Source organism: Excalfactoria chinensis, chromosome 2, assembly GCF_039878825.1.
Source record: "Excalfactoria chinensis isolate bCotChi1 chromosome 2, bCotChi1.hap2, whole genome shotgun sequence".
NCBI classification, from domain to species: Eukaryota; Metazoa; Chordata; class Aves; order Galliformes; family Phasianidae; genus Excalfactoria; species Excalfactoria chinensis.
The window spans coordinates 7474573-7493827 of record NC_092826.1 but is presented as its reverse complement, the minus strand read 5'-3'; the positions used below and the strand labels follow the sequence as shown (position 1 = coordinate 7493827).

The 19255-nt window shown below is 40.3% G+C and overlaps 1 protein-coding gene across 3 annotated transcripts in view; it reads left to right on the top strand.

Annotated features, from left to right (window-relative positions):
* Positions 1–19255, top strand: part of CCN4 (cellular communication network factor 4) — a 38484-nt gene that overhangs the window by 11615 nt on the left and 7614 nt on the right. For 2 of the 3 annotated variants that reach the window (XM_072329438.1, XM_072329435.1), the window contains exon 2: positions 18087–18116. The exons of the other annotated variant lie outside the window; for it this stretch is intronic. In XM_072329438.1, coding sequence (XP_072185539.1) covers positions 18087–18116 — 30 coding nt within the window. The remainder of the gene's footprint in view (positions 1–18086; positions 18117–19255) is intronic. 3 annotated transcript variants of the gene reach the window in all.

The window sequence follows — 19255 nt, the reverse complement described above, 5'->3', positions numbered from 1 at the left end:
CTTCAGCCTAAGCCTGTGACCACTCCAGACCATGGCATTCAGTGCCACATCTACACATACACCTCCAGAAACAGTGACTCCCACACCTCCTTGGGCAGCCCACTCCAGTGCTTGACCACTGTTTTCTTAATGTCCAACCTGAACCTCCTCTGGCACAACTAGAGGACGTTACCTCTCATCCCGTTACTGTCATCTGTGAGAATAGGCCAACCCCCACCTCACCACAACCTCCTTTCAGGTAGTTGTAGAGAGTGATAAGTGCTCCCCTGAGCCTCCTCTTCTCCAGACCAAACAGCCTCAGTTCCCTCACATGTGCTCCATACCCTTCACATCTTCATTGCCCTTCTCCGGACACAGTTCAGGGCCTCAGCATCTTTCTTCTAGGACCCAAAGCTGAACACAATACACAGGGTGTGACTTCAAGCTGTTGTTGTTTTTGGTTTCATGTCATTTAAAGCATAAGGAGATCACTGGAACTCTGGGGAATTTTTCCACCTAGTTGCTTTTTACTTGAGCCCCAGAGGGACCCTTACATCTCATTACATCAGCACAGCAAGTTGTAAACTGCTGATCACCACTGATCTGTTGGAGCTGGAGGTGCTGGAGAGGTGAAAGTTTCATGCCCTTTGCAGGCACTGGGTATGTATGGTGGCTGAAAGATAAAACACAAAGTAAGTGACTGCTGAGCAGCCGGCAGCATATGAGAACTGGCTCAGTGGAACAGCTTCTTTTTTTTTGCATCCAGTAAGAACTAAACAACTTGGTTTATTCTCTGTGTGTAGGAGGAGGGATCATGATATGGTTACAGTGGAGGAACAAGAAATCTAGCTGCTATTTTTGGATCTGCCACAGACATCCTGTCTGCCTTCAGGACAGTCACTTCATCTCTTGGGCCCGAGATTAAAAAGGGTTATTTGATACTTTCCTTCTTGCAAAAGATGCTGTTTTTCACTCTGAACATTCCCTCCTTGAAGAAGAATGTGTCACGCTCTGCTTGGCTTTGCAAATTCAATGCATGCATTTCCATGCACAGAGCTGACACCGCTGAGTGTATCAGCGTGCACTGCTTTCACCAGCTATTTCTTGTTCTTTCTCTCACATCTGGATTAGCAAAGCCTTATGTTTCAGTTCTTCTTCCACTGACTTCTGGAGCATCAGGATTCTCCAGCACAATACATAATTTCCCAATGTGAATAACTTTACTCCTTTTTTTTTTTTTTTTTTTTTTTTTTTTTTTTTTTTTTTTTTCATGATTTGATGCCAAGAGTTATTCTAGTTTCCCCACTCGTATTTTACACTGTATTTAATTTGAAAGAAACAGTTTTGTCCCTAAAGCTTTGTATAAGCCAAGGGCAAATCTGTGGGCCTCTGGTTTCCTTTTTTCCATCCCCATTTGCAATGTGGCAGCTTTCCTTTGTTGGGGTTGGGAGGGAAGGTACAGATGCATTTGGGGGGTTTCTGTTGCATATTAAAACAGAATCTGAGCTTCAAATGTGTCTGGAACAGTGTTTGTCATGCAAAGCACATGCTGACTTGAGAGCTGGCTCCATCCACTTCCGAACCTCCCTCCTCCCCATTGCCTGAGTTTGCTCCTTTTGCTGTTTCTGGGCCAGCTCTTCAGGAACAGAGTGTTCCCCTCACCACCCCCTCCTCCTGGTTCATAGCACGTGGGATAAGATGCTCTTTTGAGCCATTGCTCTACTGACTGCTGTCTTGCAGTGGTTCTTAGGACTGCAGTGGATCTGTGGTTTCTGGAGGATGAAAAGCTGGACATGAGCCAGCAGTGTGCACTCATAGACTGGAAAGCCAATAGTATGATGGGCTGCATCAGAAGAGGGGTGGCCAGCAGGAAGTGGGAAGTTACTGTCCTCCTCTACTCTGCCCCTGTGAAGTCCCATCTGGAGTACTGTGTCCAGTACTGTACTGATGCCTCCGTTACAAAAAGGAAACAGAGATGTTGGAGCAGGTCCAGAGGAGGGCCATGAGGGTGATCAGAGATCTGGAGCACCTCTCCTACAAAGACAGTGAGGTAGTTGGGCTTCTTCAGCCTGAAGAAGGCTCTGGGAAGTCCTACAGTAGTGTTCCAGTACTTGAAGGGAGTTTATAAGCAGGAGGTGGACTGACTTTTTTCATAGGCAGAAAGAGGACAATGAGGAATGGCTTTAACCTAAAAAAGGAGAAATTTAAGCTAGACGTTAGGAAGAAGTTCTTTACTCAGAGGCAATGACAAAGGCTGCCCAGAGAAGCTGCAGATGCCCCATTACTGGAGACATTCCAGTCCAGGTTCACTGGGGCCCTGGGCAGCCTGAGCTGGTGGGTGGCAGCCCTGCCCATGGCAAACAGTTGGAACTGGATTGACATTAAAGGCCCTCCCAATCTTAGCCACTCTAGCATTCTAGGATTCTAGAGTTCAAAATGTGTATGAAAGGACTCCATGTTGTTTACCTGTGAGTATGGAAGATGCCCTGCTCTCCACTGTTACTGCATGGGGCTGGCTAGTTCACTGAAAAGAAGACATGTAGCCCTCTTATCCACATAACCACATCCTCAACCAACATCCTCTTGATAAAGATAATGGCAGGAAATGGGCAAATGTATGTCTGCTGCAAAACTATACTGCAATGCAATGGTCCTGCAAATGTACACAAGGGTGCAAACAGCTTTATGCAGTTCTTGTAGGCCAAATACTCTGGGCTTGTTTTCAGTATGGGGAAGAATTACACTCATAATCATGAGCTAGGAGCCAAAGGAAGGAGAATCCTTCCTATACCAGGTCCATAGGATTAAAACTATGGAACTCTGTGGAAATCCAGGACAGTATGGACAAGATATAGAGAATTTGTCCATGGCAAGAATGCAGAGGAAACCTGATAACTGAGAGAACAGTACTGTCTTAAGACTAAATTCCAAGTTCTCTTTAAAGAAGCAAAGAAAATCTCATATCATCTGTGGAAAGGAACTCTGTACCATGCAGACAAAGCACTGTTTTGGGAAAAAAAAAATACAACGTTCTTTTATTCTCTTCTCACCAATATAGAGTAAATGGACATGAAATATTTAAATAGTAATCATACTGAATGATTTCAGTGTTCTCAAGGTGCAGTTTCCCTGATAGTCTTTGCCCATGGAAATCTTCTAACTTCAGGAAATTCATTCATCTCTGAAACTATTCCTGATCATCTAATTTCCTTTTAGCCTTATTAAAATTTAAATGGTGTAGATTCTTGCCCAGAGTGATGGTGAATGCCTTGTTCCTGTGGACATTCAGGGTCAGGTTGGACATGAATCTGAGCAACCTGATGTAGCTGTAGGTGTCCCTGTTCACTGCAGGGGAGTTGGGCTAGTTGGCCTTTAAAGGTCCCCACCTACTCAAATGATTACATGACTCCATGATTCCTTACATCTTTAGTACATCTTTAGTCAAACTGCTACTTTTAGCAGTTATCTGATGCTATTAAGATCTGTGGGATAAAATGATAGATCAAAATTTAATATGAATAGGCTAATCATCCAAGGGAAAAGCAAATAAACAAACATAAAACAGGTATGGATCTAAATCACTCTTAAAGATGAAACATAGGACAAAAATGTATCAGAGCCTAAAACTCAGGTATCCTGTGCTGTAAAGCTTCTAAAATGCAGACAGCAACTATTCCCTTCAGTTTTGAATATTTAATGGTTCTGGGCTCTGTAAATATTGGATGTAAGACTCAGGTCTACAAGGATCAGTCCTAAGCTCCTCTTGACCACAATATAGTTTGGATCCATACACACATTTTAGTATCCCTGTATTTTTCTCTGCTGTGTATCTGAACCCAAACTGAAACCAATGAGTCTTGGGCACTCATCTGAGGCTGAAAGATAGGCTGAAAAATGGAAATTATAGGATTTTCAGCTTAGCAGAGTAGGGGAAAGAGGAGAAAGGTGACCTAGAGGCCTTGCAACATATAGAGATGGACAATCGTGGGAGGTCTGGTCTGTACAGCTCTGGTTGCATCTGGCTAAGCTTGACCTCAGGGCCTGGCAGCCATCCTCCAGACTGCGAATTCCCATTGTGTTAGCTTTCTTCAACCTTGAATAGGCTTCGTTTTTTGGCTGTGTCCTGGAAAGTGGATGTTGTTGCTGATAGCACCGTGTGGCTGCCAGCGCACTGGAGCCAAATCTACCCCCTCTCTGCACTTTGTTGCTACAGAACTTGCACAGTTGGGGTCTTTTTGTTATTAAATCTCAACTGTTAGTCTTCTCAGTGGATTTAGGGAAGAAAAGGACATGTTAAAGTTGCACTTTTGGCTGCAGGACCCACTATCCTGTTGATGAAGCCACATGTTTCCTACTCACTGGTTTGGTAAACAGAGAATAGTTTAACTCTTCAAATCTTCATAGAATCACAGAATACACAGAGTTGGAAGAGTCCCATAAGGATCATCAATTCCTGGATTCTCTCCTGGAAGCAAATTCCCCCTCTAGTTTTTGTCCAGAGCAGCCTTTTCTTTTCTTTTCTTTTCTTTTCTTTTCTTTTCTTTTCTTTTCTTTCTTTTCTTTTCTTTTCTTTTCTTTTCTTACTTTCTTTTCTTTTCTTTTCTTTTCTTTTCTTTTCTTTTCTTTTCTTTTCTTTTCTTTTCTTTTCTTTTCTTTTCTTTTCTTTTCTTTTCTTTTCTTTTCTTTTCTTTTCTTTTCTTTTCTTTTCTTCTCTTCTCTTCTCTTCTCTTCTCTTCTCTTCTCTTCTTCTCTTTTCTTCTCTTTTCTTCTCTTTTCTTCTCTTTTCTTCTCTTTTCTTCCTTTTTCTTCTCTTCTCTTCTCTTCTCTTCTCTTCTCTTCTCTTCTCTTCTCTTCTCTTCTCTTCTCTTCTCTTCTCTTCTCTTCTCTTCTCTTCTCTTCTCTTCTCTTCTCTTCTCTTCCTCTTCTCTTCTCTTCTCTTCTCTTCTCTTCTCTTCTCTTCTCTTCTCTTCTCTTCTCTTCTCTTCTCTTCTCTTCTCTTCTCTTCTCTCTCTCCTCTCCTCTCCTCTCCTCTCCTCTCTCTCCTCTCCTCTCCTCTCCTCTCCTCTCCTCTCCTCTCCCTCTCCTCTCCTCTCCTCTCCTCTCCTCTCCTCTCCTCTCCTCTCTTCTCCTCTCCTCTCCTCTCCTCTTCTTTTTTTTTTTTTTTTCTTTTTCTTTCCTTCACACATCCCACACGTTTTACATCCTGATGTGGTTTAATGCTTTATTCAGAACAAACAGGATTTCCTCTTGCTTTTGATGAAAACGCTCCTCTCCCTTGCAGCTCTCAGTTTCTGTCATTTCATTCACAAAAGGAAGAGGTTGTCACTACTTTTAACTTCAATTCCAAGTAATTTAAATTCAATCAATAAATTCCCTGAATAGTTTCTACATTTACTCTGATGAAAAAGGGCTATTTTTTGCCTGTACTGTGATGAACTGACCCTTGAATACTTGTGCACTTCAATGCTTTGCCTTCCTGATGGACTTGTTGAGAAAATATAGTTTTATTTTTTATTAAAAACATGGAATTTGGTTTGTTTGTTAGCTGCTGGAGTGTGTAACTCAGATGAAGTTAACTGCAGCATTACAAAAAACAATAATATAGATGTATTCATGAACAGAAAATTGAATATGAGCCGACAATGTATGGTTGCAGCCCAGAAAGCCAATTCTGTCTTGGGCTGTATCAAGAGGTTTAGTTAGCAGGTTGAGGAGGTGATTGTACCCCTCTACTCTGCTTTCATGAGGCCCCGTCTGGAGTACTGTTTCCAGGTCTGGAGCCACCAACATAAGGACATCATGGACCTGTTAGAGTGAGTCCAGAGGAGGGCCAGAGAAGGATCAGAGTGGCCTGGAGCACCTCTTCTGTTGATAACAAGCTGAAAGACCTCGAGTTGTTCAGCCCATAGAAGACTCCAGACGTTAGCAGCCTTCCAGTACCTAATGAAGGTCCACAGGAAAGCTGAAGAGTGACCTTTCGTCAGGGAGTATTGTGATAGGACAAAGGAAGTGGCTTAAAACTAAAAGAGGGGACATTCAGATAAGATGTTAAGAGGAAATTCTTTATTCAGAAGTTGGTGAGGCACTGGAACATTTTGCCTTGAGTTTAACCAGAGATGTTAAAGAAGAAGGATGCTTCATTCCATTGGTGTTTTTGGTAGCCTTTAAACTATGTGGTTAGTCCCATCTCTTGTAATGTAAAAATGTTGTCACAGGAGTGTTAAGATAAATACATTAAGTACGCTCAATTTGCAGTCGTCCCTTTCTGCTTACAGAACCCATACTCCAAACTATTTCAATCTTGACTACCATGTAGAAAAGTTAATGATTTCCAGATTTGTTTACTGATTTCCTCCATCCTTATGGCATTATCCTTTACAATCATCTGTGTGAAGTGTTTCTGTATATATGTTTTCTCAAGTAATGACTCTGGTCCACATATGGAACTGGTAAATTCCTTCAGATAGTCTGTATTTGTTTCATATATTTAGGACTCATAAGCTCAACTGAGGTTGGGAAAAGGAAACCTTTAGCTGATCATTGCACTCTGACTGAAAGAACTCACTATCAATTTGTTAGGGTTGTTTCTGCTGGTCTCACTTCTAATATAAGCGTAGAGCGTTTCATCATTTCTCTAGCTTATGAGTTGTCACATTTCTGGTCTGATGTCTACCTGGTGCACTTGGACACAGACCCTCTTGACCCCCTTGCAACTATGTTCTGAGTGGTTCTGTACATCTCACCTCATCCTGTGCTGTCAGCTGTATTTCTATTGAATTTTCTGTTTTTATGTAGAAGTCTGAAGACCTATTTTTTTTTTATTTTTTTTTTTTATTTTTTTGCTACTGTTCAGTAGATTTTTGCTTTTTAAGACAGAAGAATAAATGCTCAGAAGTGTGTGCTTCACATTCTTCTGCCTGCTTCTCCTTTGAACATCAAGAATCACTGTAGTAAAAGTACTTCAGAGTTCCTTTTAGCATTCCTTTCTGGAACATAATAAAGCACAGTGACAAAATGCCTAATTAAATCCGCCAAGGGAGATTTCAAGAGGCAGTTGTTTGACATTAGTAGCCTGTAATATAGCTAAAGGCTTTACATCAGCTTTAGGAAGAAAACAATTACGACAATAATGTGTTCCCAGGGAATTCAATATTCCATCTCCTTGAAGAACTGATTTAGAGCAGCATCTGTTCTGTGCTGTGTATTGTTTTATATTTTCTTTCAGATCCCTGAACCTTAAGTGGATTATTTAGATACTCATTTGTGTGAATCAGTTTGTATACACACATATGTAATAGGGATATTTCTAGGGTTTGCAGTAGAGTAGAGTAGAAATGCAGAAAACTTAACCACAGGAAGTAGCATAGGCCATGGCAACATTTCTGTCCTGCTGCTGGTGTTGCGAGGTGCCGGGAGAGTTTGTATGTTTGTCAGCAGAGTCCATACAAGATACCCAATTCCCTTTCCTTCTTTGTGTCAACATGAATGCTCTTATTATTCTGTGTTCATATTTGAATTCCCCCTGTGCCATTAACCACTTCATATGTCCAGGCAGAGGATATTTATGGTTTGACTGTGTGTCCCTTTTGCTTCTGTATTGTCAGTATGATAGCACAAAACTTTCTGTTCCTACACATATTAGCATACCTACAGTTCTATTTTCAGACGCTTCCAGATGCCTGGCACTTGTTCAGAGCATGAGATCACCTCTTGCTGTCTGGATGTATGACATCATCATCAATTCCAGTTTCCCTTCCTTAATTTAAATGCTGCTGCCACTAGCTAAGTAAGTTTGTAACACCGTAAATACTTCCTTTATCCTTGTGAGCTTTTTCCTGACAGCCTTTGTGCACTACACAGTTGCTGCAAAGGAGGGCTGTGCCTCTTCAGTTTTTCCTGTATCTGTCCAAATTAGTGTAATCAAATCAATTTACCAAATAAATCCCATTTATTTATTTATTTATTTAAGAATCTGATTTTCATTAAAACTCTTTGCTTTATACAGTCTAAGGTTTGTTTAACCCTCCATAGACTAATGAAAGAATACTAAGCCCTACATACTTGCTATGTTACTAGATTGGGGCCCTGGACAATCTGACCTAGTACTTGATCTAGTGGTTGGCAAGCCTGCCTATGGCAGGGGAGTTAGAACTTTATGATCCTTTATGTCCCTTCTAACCCAGGCCATTCTGTGATTCTCTGATCATTTATACTAATCACGGGAACTTGTTTTCCCTCCATCTAATAGGCCTTGTACTCATTTCTACCTGCAAGTAATGAGAACTGATGATTTAGTAGACTTTTCGGTAGACAGAGAAGCTATAATAGAGTCTCTTTAACATAACCTCTTGTGATAGGACAAGGGGAAATGGATTCAAACTAAAAGAGAGGAGATTCAGGCCAAATACAATGTAAAATAAATAAATAAATAAATGATATTTATTTATTTATTTATTTATTTATTTATGATAAGGAAGGTGAAGCACTGAAACAGGTTGCCAGAGAGGTGGTGGTTGTCCTGTCCCTGGAGACATTTAAGGTCAGTCTGTATGGGGCTCATAGCAACCTGATCTAGGTGTCCCTGTTCAGTGCAGGAAGGTTGGACTAGATGACCCTTAAAAGCCCCTTCCAACTCAAATGTATGTATGATTCTATGATTCTGTTCTATGTTTCTGAGTAAAGGAAATTCTGTTCTTCCTACAAGTATCTGTCTCTTATGTTTGGAAAATTATCTGTTTGGTTCTCAAGGGTTTTCATCATGAGTGATATCATCTAAACCTTTCACAGTACAGACGTGGAAGTATCACGAGGCCTCCAAGTATAGTGATACTATATATGTTAAATAAGGGCCAGATTAGTTTCCAGAGGATGCAAAGGATAATTTATAGAAATGTTTGATTTGGAAATGTCCCTTTAAAGGTCATCTGGTACAAACTCCCATTGGAGAATTCTGCAGCTTATTCCTCTTCCCACTTTCCTGGCAATACATTCTCCTCTTTTGGATGAAAATATCTCCCCTAACTCCCTCTCATCAACTGAGCGCTCTATATACCACAGCTCTGCTTTGCCATCTGGCTGAGTAAAAAGCACCTGTTTGCTATACATCCTTACAGATCACTTGTTCCTGTGCCTTCAGAGAAATCAGGATGTCTCTGCAGTGGGAAATTAGAGGATGGAAACAGAAGCATAACAGAGCTAAGCTTTATCAGTACTCTGAACCATTATTCACCCAGAAAGACAGTAATGTCAGAGATCAGATAACTAGGCTGTTGTAGATCATGATGTGGATATCTTTGCTTCAAAGCTACTAATGCTGCCATACTCTCTGCACACTGATTCACTTCTGATGCTACAGAAGATTTTGCCACAGTTTTGCCTGGCAAAGGGTAGAATAAAGCATATAATTCTAAGCTTGGTCATTCTAGTCTTGAAATAGTTTCAAGTCTGTCTAGAGCATATGAGGGGCTGGCATCTTCCGCTTGTCCTAAGAATGTTACTGACCCATATGTCTTTCATCTGCATTCTCTGTCTAACAGATTTAATCAGGTACCCAAATATGCCATTCTTGGAGCAAAAATACCCTTTCACTATGGGACTCTTTGCCTGGAGATGATACTGTTTGTTTGGAAATGATACTGTTTATTCAGACAACTTGTAAGTTCCATCTGCTTTTAGCTCAACCATGAGGATTTAGCAATGCAGCCTTACTGCTCATCTTTCACTGAAAGTTTTGAGGTGGCTTTGACTCTGTGGTATGACACCACATTAAATGGTAGCTACATTTCTGGGGGATTAATCTTCACATGCCATGTGTTCCCAAAGGGCCATTAGAGCAGCAGTGGCAGATTCACTTTCCTTCTATTGTCTTGAAATCCTCCAGCTACAAAACCAGGCATATGGTATGTTTCCTGTTATCAGATAAAATAATAATTAGCTGCCAAATAAGATATTTGGCTGTGCTTATGAAGAAGAGATGTATCTACAAAATAGGATATGTTTGTCTGTATTAAATGTATTATTTAACAACAACAAAAAAATAGTTTTTTACTTTTGTGTGCCAGAACAGGACTTGAGCTAGCTAAAGGCAGAACTGAACTGGTTTGGCTTGTGGACCTATTCTGCAAATGATTTTGACAAGGCGTGCAATCACACGGTACCAGAAATTGTGGTTGCCTGTGCCCTCTGGAGGACTCTAGTCCCAGCAGCCAAAGATGGAGAATTCAGACCCACAGGACGACCTTTCCCAGTGTTACACTTACCTCCTTGTCAAGATGTGGCCTTCCTGGTGTTCAGACAAAGGCTTGCTGAATGAATTTTGTGGATACTGTCCATATATATGCCTTCTGCTACCACTGAGAAGAATTTGATTATGATATATTTGCTCACCTTCAAGCAGCTATGGATTGATACCAGTCAGCCTCTTTGCCAGATTCTAGAAACCCAGTTCCCTCAGCATCTTGCCTCAAATTATGATCTTTAAGACTCTGACCATCTTGTTTGCCGTCTTCTGATGCCTATTTCCTTGATATCCCACTTAAAGCAAGGGCCCAAAACTGAAGTCCAGGCAGCGAAATAATGTGATGAGGAAGGGCTTGGCCTCTTCTTCCAGGCAACAAACAGAACCCGAGGAAATGGCCACAAGTTGTATCAGATGAGGGTTAGACTGGACATAAGAAGGAAATTTTTTTCTCAGAGCATGGTCAGGTACTGGAATGTCTGCCCAGGGAGGTGGTGGAGTCGCCATCCCTGGCAGTGTTCAAGAGGTGTCTGAATAGGGAGCTAGGAGATATGGTTTAGTGGTTTTCTGTAGGTATGGTAAAGGGAGGATGTTTGGACTAGATGATCTTGTAGGTCCTTTCCAACCTTGTGATTCTATGATTCTGTGATTCTATGATTCTATGATCTCACCAAGACTGGATTAATTTCTGTATTCCATCTGACCTATTAAGCCATGAGAAGAAGAAAGCAAGTTGTTAGCCCTTTGTATGGACTTCAGGAAGACATCTGAAGAATAACAAGTGATCAACATGGAAAGCCAAAGCTAAGCAGTGGAAGCTTGACAAGGGAGGAAACCTGTTATTTAAAGGAAGTAGAAACACAATTTCATCAGTTCGTCATCATCCCTGGGGAATGGCTGGCTTTAGTTCAAGCAAAATGTTTCAGATTTGAATGATAAAGTTTTGAAATGAAAAGTTGTTTTGAGTCCAACAGTTCTGAACTGGAAAACTGCTGACACTCAAAATTCAGACTTCTGATTCAAATAGAAGAATTATGAAAACTAAGATAATTTAGAAAACTGCCACCAAACTTTTGCTGTTCTTGACAAGGAAAAAAAATAATGGAAAAAAAAAAAAAAAAGTGGAACTTCTGTCTTTACCTTTTTTTTTTTTTTTTTTTTTTTTTTTTTTTTTTTTTTTTTTTTTTTTTGCATGGCTTGGAACAGAGTGTAAGAGTAAGAGGAAAGAAAGCATCTTCCCGTTGAGTCAAGGTAATGACTTTATGTAATGAATAATATGAGATAAGCAAATGCAGAACATGGCTAATTGCAAAGTAAAACCTCTGCCAAAATAGTCTGGTCCTGTGTGGGAACTGGAACTATGATACTGTTTTTGTCACCCAGCCCATGACTCATTTGTCAGCATCTTGTTCTGTTCTGTTTTAGGATGATTTGTAACCTTATGACCTTGGATGGTCCAAATGCACTCTCATTATTCTGTGCTCTACTTTCCTAAAATTGAAGTGTGCCTGTTCTTCTCTTCTGGAATCTCTTCTCTGTTGCTTCTCCAGATGTTCCCCATTAATTTTTGAACTCTTGTTCAAGCTAGTTTTACCACATGAGCTCATTAGCTGCACAGATGGAACATGTGCAGCACAAGACTTTGAAATGTTTTCAGAACACAGAAAATGTTGTTTAATGCCCTAATTAATGGAGTATGTGGTGGCCGTGTCAACTTGTTAATGATGTCCAAACATTTTTAGGTCACTGTATTCTAAGGAAGTACTACTCTTACTGGAAGAATGCTTACAAAACATCAGGTTGCTTTCTATGAGGGAAGTTCTTTCATTCTGAACACTCCACGATAAAAAGTAAAGAAAACACAAGACTACACTGAGTTTGCCAATATAAGCAATATTTTGGCAAAACAGTGAGCGTATATGATCTTTACTCTTCAATCGTCTGAACTGAGTTAGAAAAGGATATTTCAAACATCTGCCTACATTCTTCCCACAGATATATTTTCCAAAATGAAGTTATGGGAAGTTGGTTTTTCATCACTTGCAAATCTCAAAAATATTAATGGTTGACTCACTGTGGATTTTTTATTTTCTTAAGCTATTGAATGTTGTGCTTCATGAAGAATGTTCCTTTCTGCTCAGCCTGCAAGAATTAATCCATCTGGCACTTGATATCTTATTTGATAACTGTCTTACATTTTCTGGGTTCAGGATCCACCAGTTTACAATACATTTTGAAGATTTCATGTCTGAGATCAGTTTTAAGAAGGTATCTAGAAACGCATGGGTGCTCTGGAGAAGCTGAGTCCCCAGTAATCATATTTTCCTCTTCCTGTTATGTGTCCTGCAGAATCTGATTCATATCTCTGTCTTGATGCTGGCTCACTTATCATTAGTATTATCTTGTGATAGTTGCTGAGCATTCACAGAGATTTGGGGACTTGCTGTGAGAGTATGACAACAAGAAAAACCCAATAGCACTGTGTTTCCTGCTGATCTAGCAGTAAGAACTGGTTCTTTCTCAACCCTTCTGTCTTGAATATAATAGTAATGCAAATATTCAGCAATATTCAGCTCAAAATTTCAAACTGAGTCAAACCAAAAGACAAATTTGTACCTTGATGGCCTGGTTTGAGCCAGGTGTTAGTTGACATCTGGCTGAATATGAACTAGCAGTGGTCTCATTGTGGACAAGAAGGACAATGGCATCCTGACTTGTATCATAAATAGTGTAGGGTTAGAGAAGTGATCATCACTTTGTACTCTGCTCTCGTGAGGCTGTACCTTGAATACAGTGTTCAGTTTTATGCCTCTCACTACAAGGCAGACATTGAGGTCCTGGAGTGTGTCCAGAGTGGGGCAAAGAAGCTTTGAGGGGTCTGGAACACAAGTCTTTTGAGGAAAAGCTGAGGGAACTGGAATTATTCATTCTGGGAAAGAGGAGGCTCAGAGGAGACCTTATTTCTCTCTACAGCTCTGTGAAAGGAGGGAATGGCAAGAAGAGAGTCAGCATCTTTTTGCAGACAACTTGTGATGGAACAAGTGGTAATGGCCTTAAGTTGTGCCAAGGGACAAGTTGTGCCAGGTTGGATTTTAGGAAAAATTTCTTCTCTGAAAGAGTGGTGAGGCACTGGAACAGGCTGCACAAGGAGGTGGTAGAGTCACCACCTCTGCATGTGTTCAAGGAAGTGTAGATGTGGTACTGAAGGACATGGTATAGTGGGCATGGTGGTGATGGGTCGACAATTGGACCAGATGATCTTAGTGACCTTATGGTGAAATAAAAGCTGTCCCTTTACAAAGTGCCTTTGAGCCTTTTCTTCAACTTAACTGAATTCAAGATTACTCCATCAATGAGTCTTGAACTGTTTAGAAAAAATAATTTAAACAGCAAAATAATACAATTTTTTGCTCTTCATATGTTAGGAAGCAGCAGGATTCTTAAGGTTTTCAAACTGGATCCTCAACAGAGCTCTCACATTTCTATTAAAGTCAAAATAAAATTGCTTTTTTTCTTGCATGTTTTCATGGTAGACATACATACATTCTGTGAATGGGGTGAAAATGTTTTGATTTACATTGTCTCTAAACATGATTTTCACAATGCTTTTAGAGAGACTGATAAAATCGCTCCACTCCCACTGGGGATTTGCCTACCATTCAGATATCCACATAATACCACTCCCTTATTAACTGCAGAATTGAAAGGTAATGCTTGATCCCAAATGTGGTTAAAGCAGGTGAAAAATCAGCATTATGCACTGTTCTATATATTCTCTGATGTATTATTCTCTTTACAGGGTCAAATGTCTCAAAAAAAAAGGGGGGTTAGGGGGGATGGTTTTCTTTCTATTGGGTTTACACTAAGCAATCTCTGTGCTTTTCCAGTGATGGTGCTCAGAGATGGAAGGGTATGTTGCCTCATTGCATATATTCTTTTTATATAGATTCACATGTATATACACATATATATATCATTTTGACTTCTTTATTAAGCTCCAACCCGTGTTCCCCTGTGAACATCATTGCATCAGGTTGGTATGGGGATGATGCAGCTCTCTCAATGTGAGTCTCCTGGGGTGATTTTCAAAGAGCTTTGAGTCTGTGAGAACATTTGGAGCTGCACATTGTGCGTAGAGTTGGCTTGACTGCTAGGGCTGACTAAACAGTTCAACCAGTAGGTGGAACCAGGAGAAAGCAGATGCACCACCTGGAGGAATTCACTGGACGAATTCACAGTCCTTTCCTCAGATACGCATGCCTAGGTGTCCACTTAAAGTGTTGCTATTAACTTCAGTGTCCTGGCTGAGGAGTGCTGATCTGAAATATAATTATTTCTAAAGAGTGATGAGCTGCTGCTGACAGCACTGGGTGCACAAATCCAACCAGCAAGGCTGTTACTGGTAGTCTGCAAATCAGGTGATTTGATCACATAATCTCCTTTTTATAATAAGGAGGATACTATAAAAAAGGTCTCCACATCAACATCTTTCTCTTATGAGTGTGCCAGAGGTGGAGGACACGAGATAATCCAGTTTGTGTCTCATTCTTCCATTGGTGATTTCTCAAGCATGTTCAGGAAGGCAGTATTGGAAATGTAGCTTAAAAATACTCCTTTGAGGTGCTCTATAGTTGGAAAATAAAAGTAGTCTGCCTTTTAGCTCATCAATAAAATAGAGGGGAAGAACACTGATAACTTTTCCCTCCTTTTACCTACCTTGTCTTGAGATAAAAATTACCTGAAAGAGAAAGATTTTAAGAGTAAGATCTTACAGTGCTGGAAAAGTTAAATGAATACACACAAATGTGCTTCTAAAACTCCATAAGAAGTGGAAGGAAAGGAATAGATTGCAGTGTATCAGCCTTTATTCTAAAAAGAAAACTTGACATATTCTCTTATATTATGTAAAAGTGTTGCTGTATCTCTTGCAATTTGGGCTGTAGGCATTAATTTCAACACTGCATCTTTGTCTTTCCAACTTTAAAGAATAAAACAATCTTACTTCTATGGTGTTTTCCAACAGATTGGAAATACACCTTTCCAGTAGGCAGAATATGCTGCAAAACCTCTGGTATCCATATCTGATCTTAAAAATCTGTGTAATAGAACTCATGGCTATTACAAGTATTGATTTTTTTTGCTTCTTCTCTTTTCTTAAATGTGAACACAGAAATTATCAGGAATTCATCACTAGTGAAATATTATTATCTGTTGATACAAAAAGAAATGATTTTGGTGTTTGCCTAGCATAAATTAGGAGAGAGGCTAAACAAGCGTTATCGGTTATGGCAGGATGAGAAACATTTCAGTCAGTGAGAATGGATTTTTATCCCCAGTAGCAACATAATTAGACCTTGTTAATAAGTTGCAGTGGAATATCTTCTCCTCGGCATCCAACACAACAGATTCATGAACTCCAACTTTGAAGATTAGTTATAAAAATGAACTTAATTACCAGTATCTGGAAAATAAACATATTTCCTAGCAGACAGTTTTCCTATTTCCTAATGTCTGCAAATACTTCTTTTCAAATCCCCAGCACCGTTATTACATTTCTCCTCATTCTCGTGTTGAATTTCATCCAAAATAATTGTCTTCCTATGTATTATATTGACCCTTAAGACATGGCTCTTGAAATGGTAATGTACGTGAAGTTTTTGTTGAATTGTGGGCTTTTTGTTGTTGTTCTTTATTCTGCTCTGATTTTGGTAAGGACGACCCGTTGATGAGAACCATTACTGTATGGTTTTGATAACACCCATGGGAATGATGGGTTTTATTATAGTTTTTAGAAAATACTTACTGTGACTTAATCATCATTCCTATTAACAGGAACATTTTGTATCCCAAAGGCTCTGAGGTGCTGCAGTAGAGGGGCTGAATGACTTTTCCAAAGGGATTTAGATATCTCACAGATGGCCATGACAAAAGGCCAAGAATTTTATAAATCTGTAGGACTGCTTCTTTTATAGCAAAGGGGACCAGGAGGGTGGAGGAAGAAGGCTTGGAAGCCGCACAGGTAGCACACTTGCTCTGGTGCGTGATGGACACCTTTCAAGGAATATATGGTGCTGACTGAGCCTTTACAAGTCCTTTACAAGTACTCAGTCTTAACCCTCATCTATTAACTATAATCACTGGACTGACAGGATTTACTGATTACCTTTTGTGTGTTGATTAACAGACATTTTATGTATCTACACACAGAGCTGTTTGCTTGCTTTTATTAACAGTAGAAACAATGGTCTTGGTAGGGATTTACTTACCGGGTTGGGCCATAGCAACAGGCCCTTTAAATAGCTGCATGACTTTTGTCTGCCTATCTGGATTTGATTAAACACTTTCTTACTCATCAGCAACAAAGTAAATAGGTTTATTGCACTTGAAGAGGCTTCTCAAGTGACAGATTATTGAATCTTCTCAAAGTATTCGGAGTGGAATGAAAAATACCATTAAAGGGACAGGGCTTTTCATTGTTCTGGACGGGTCCTCTGTTAACAACTTTGGCAGCGTTAAGGAGCTTTAAAGTGGGAATAAATTATATTGGTATGTCTTAGTTTAAACATGAGTTTAAATGTGATTTTAAGCCAACTTTAAGGCCAGCTCTGTGTAAAGGAGGCCTTAATGGATTTGGGATTGATGCCCAGAGCAAACACAGTGCCTATTTGGCAGAGATTAGCAATGAGTTAACAATTGAGTGTTCTACATAAAGGATAACTAATTACTAAGATACTTAAACACATCTTCAAATACAGCAGTAGCAGTGGCAATTCTTAGGGGTGCTTTTCCCAACAAAGCCTTTGGTTGGAGTGAATGGAAAGACATTCCCCCCTCTCTCTCCCTCTCCCCCCTCCCCCCCCCAAGGCCCCCCCCCCTCCTTTTTTTTTTTTGAGACATTTGACACTGTAAAGAGAATAATACATTGGAGAATATATAGAACAGTTGTTGTGGGAGGAGACTAAAGCACTGCACACTTCACTTGTAAGAGGAAGGCAGAGATTTATCTATTGGTATGGATATAAGATGGTAATTTGAACAATGACTTAACAAGATTTGAAATGGCTAGATATCCTCGATTATTCGCTACACAAAGGGTGCGGGGTGAAAAATGAATCTAAGCTCAAATCTTAGTGAAGCAAGTATAGTTTAAAAACAATTAATCTCAGAGGAGCTGTCAGCAAGACATTACCATGCCATGAATGAATCTCTGCACACATGTTAAGTAACAATGAGAGTTGCACCTACTGTAGGGGAGATTCTGGTGTGCAGCCAGATGCTTGCAAGGAGAACTCTTCCAGGGGTTCTTAGACTGCTTGCTATCTTTGGGTAAGATGACTGACACACAGTCATACAATTTAGAACTGGTTTTCTTGAACCAGGTGTCTGTTATCAGGTGTTTGAACATCCTTGATTGTTACTAGTCCCAAGAACAAGGTCTTTTCCATCTCAGTGTGTGCACTAGGCCTTAATTAGGTCACAACGATCAGGCTGGGTGTGGGGTGGGAGTTTTGGGGAGGGCAAGGAGTGCACTGTCACAGCAGTACAAGATAGTCAGGAATGGATGGGATTACCTTAGTAGTTGTTAGACCTGGTCTTTCCTTGTTCTCTGCACCTTGTAGAGTTACACGTGTATTTTTTGCAGCTCTCAAATCTTGTCAGTGGGGAAAGTTTCTAATTTAGGACTGAAGGAGAGCATCTCTGTTGAATGTGTGTGTTTGAAAACTACAAAGGATGGATAAGAATGAGGATGATTAAAAGAAATGCATGTCTTTTTTATTCGTTTTTTAAAATATTATAGCTGGAGTTTAGCTTCATTGCTTAGCACTGGGAATCTCTCAGAAAACTCAGTTTTATGTGTGTTGTGTTACAGGGCTGGAGGCGAGCAAAACATTGTTCAGAGGTGAGTGGTCTTGAATATCAAAATACTCACAGCAAGTTGGATAGATTTTTATTTCAGAGACTCTCTTTGCTTTTCTCTAATCTTGTTTCTGTTCAAGTTAAAGGGCTAAGAGATTACAAGAAGGCAGTTGTATTAATGTTATTGCAAGAAGAGAATAGATGGTCAAGCCGTCTTCAGGAGATTCATGATAGTGTAAAATCTGTAGTTTTTAATTCATCCTCACAGCAAAGAGGTCCCTGGCTTCAAGCCAGTGAGGCTTGTGGGCTAACAGACCTTTTTCCTGTCCTCTTGTGAGGGGATATTTTGAATGCAAACCCACACAAATATGGATAAACCTAAGCAGAAGGAAGTCAGATAGACCCCATTTTCCTGTGTATTTGAATTGCAACACTTTATCATCTTTTGGAGAAGGCTCTGGGGAGACTCACTGTGGCCTTCCAGTACCTTGAAAGAGGATGGGGAATGGCTGTTTACAAGGTTGGATAGTGATAGGACAAGGGGGAATGGTTTTAAACTGAGACAGGGGAGGTTTAGGTCAGATACTAGGAAGAAGTAGGTTAGTTACTAGGAAGAAGCTCACACATAGGGTGGTGACACACTGGAACAGGTTGCCCAAGGAGGTTGTGGATGCTCCATCCCTGGAAGCATTCAAGGCCAGGCTGGATGTGGCTCTGGGCAGCCTGGTCTGGTGGTTGGCAACCCTGCACATAGCAGGGGGATTGAAACTGGATGATAATTGTGGTCCTTTTTAACCCAGACCATTCTATGATGAACCTGGTCGGGGACCTGGCAGCTACTGTTGCCTGAGGAAGCCTTCAAGTTGTCAAAAGGCTCTAGTGCCATCTCAGTGAACAGGCAACAACAATTATGGTGAAACATCCTCTGCCACACCAGCATACCCTCTCTCATAGCCAAGTACCCAGGATAACACAGACCAGATTCATCAAGCCTTCATTTCATATATCAGATGTTCCTACATGTTTTGGGAGGAGAGGTCTGGAAAAGGCTGAGTACCAACAATATGAGTCTATGCAGTTTGAATGATAGTCCAAACTGCAGTCTTAGTCCTTGTTTGATATCTGAAGGGGTTTTTGGGAGAGCAGCGCCTTTCTGACATTTATTCTTTGGTTTCCTTGTAG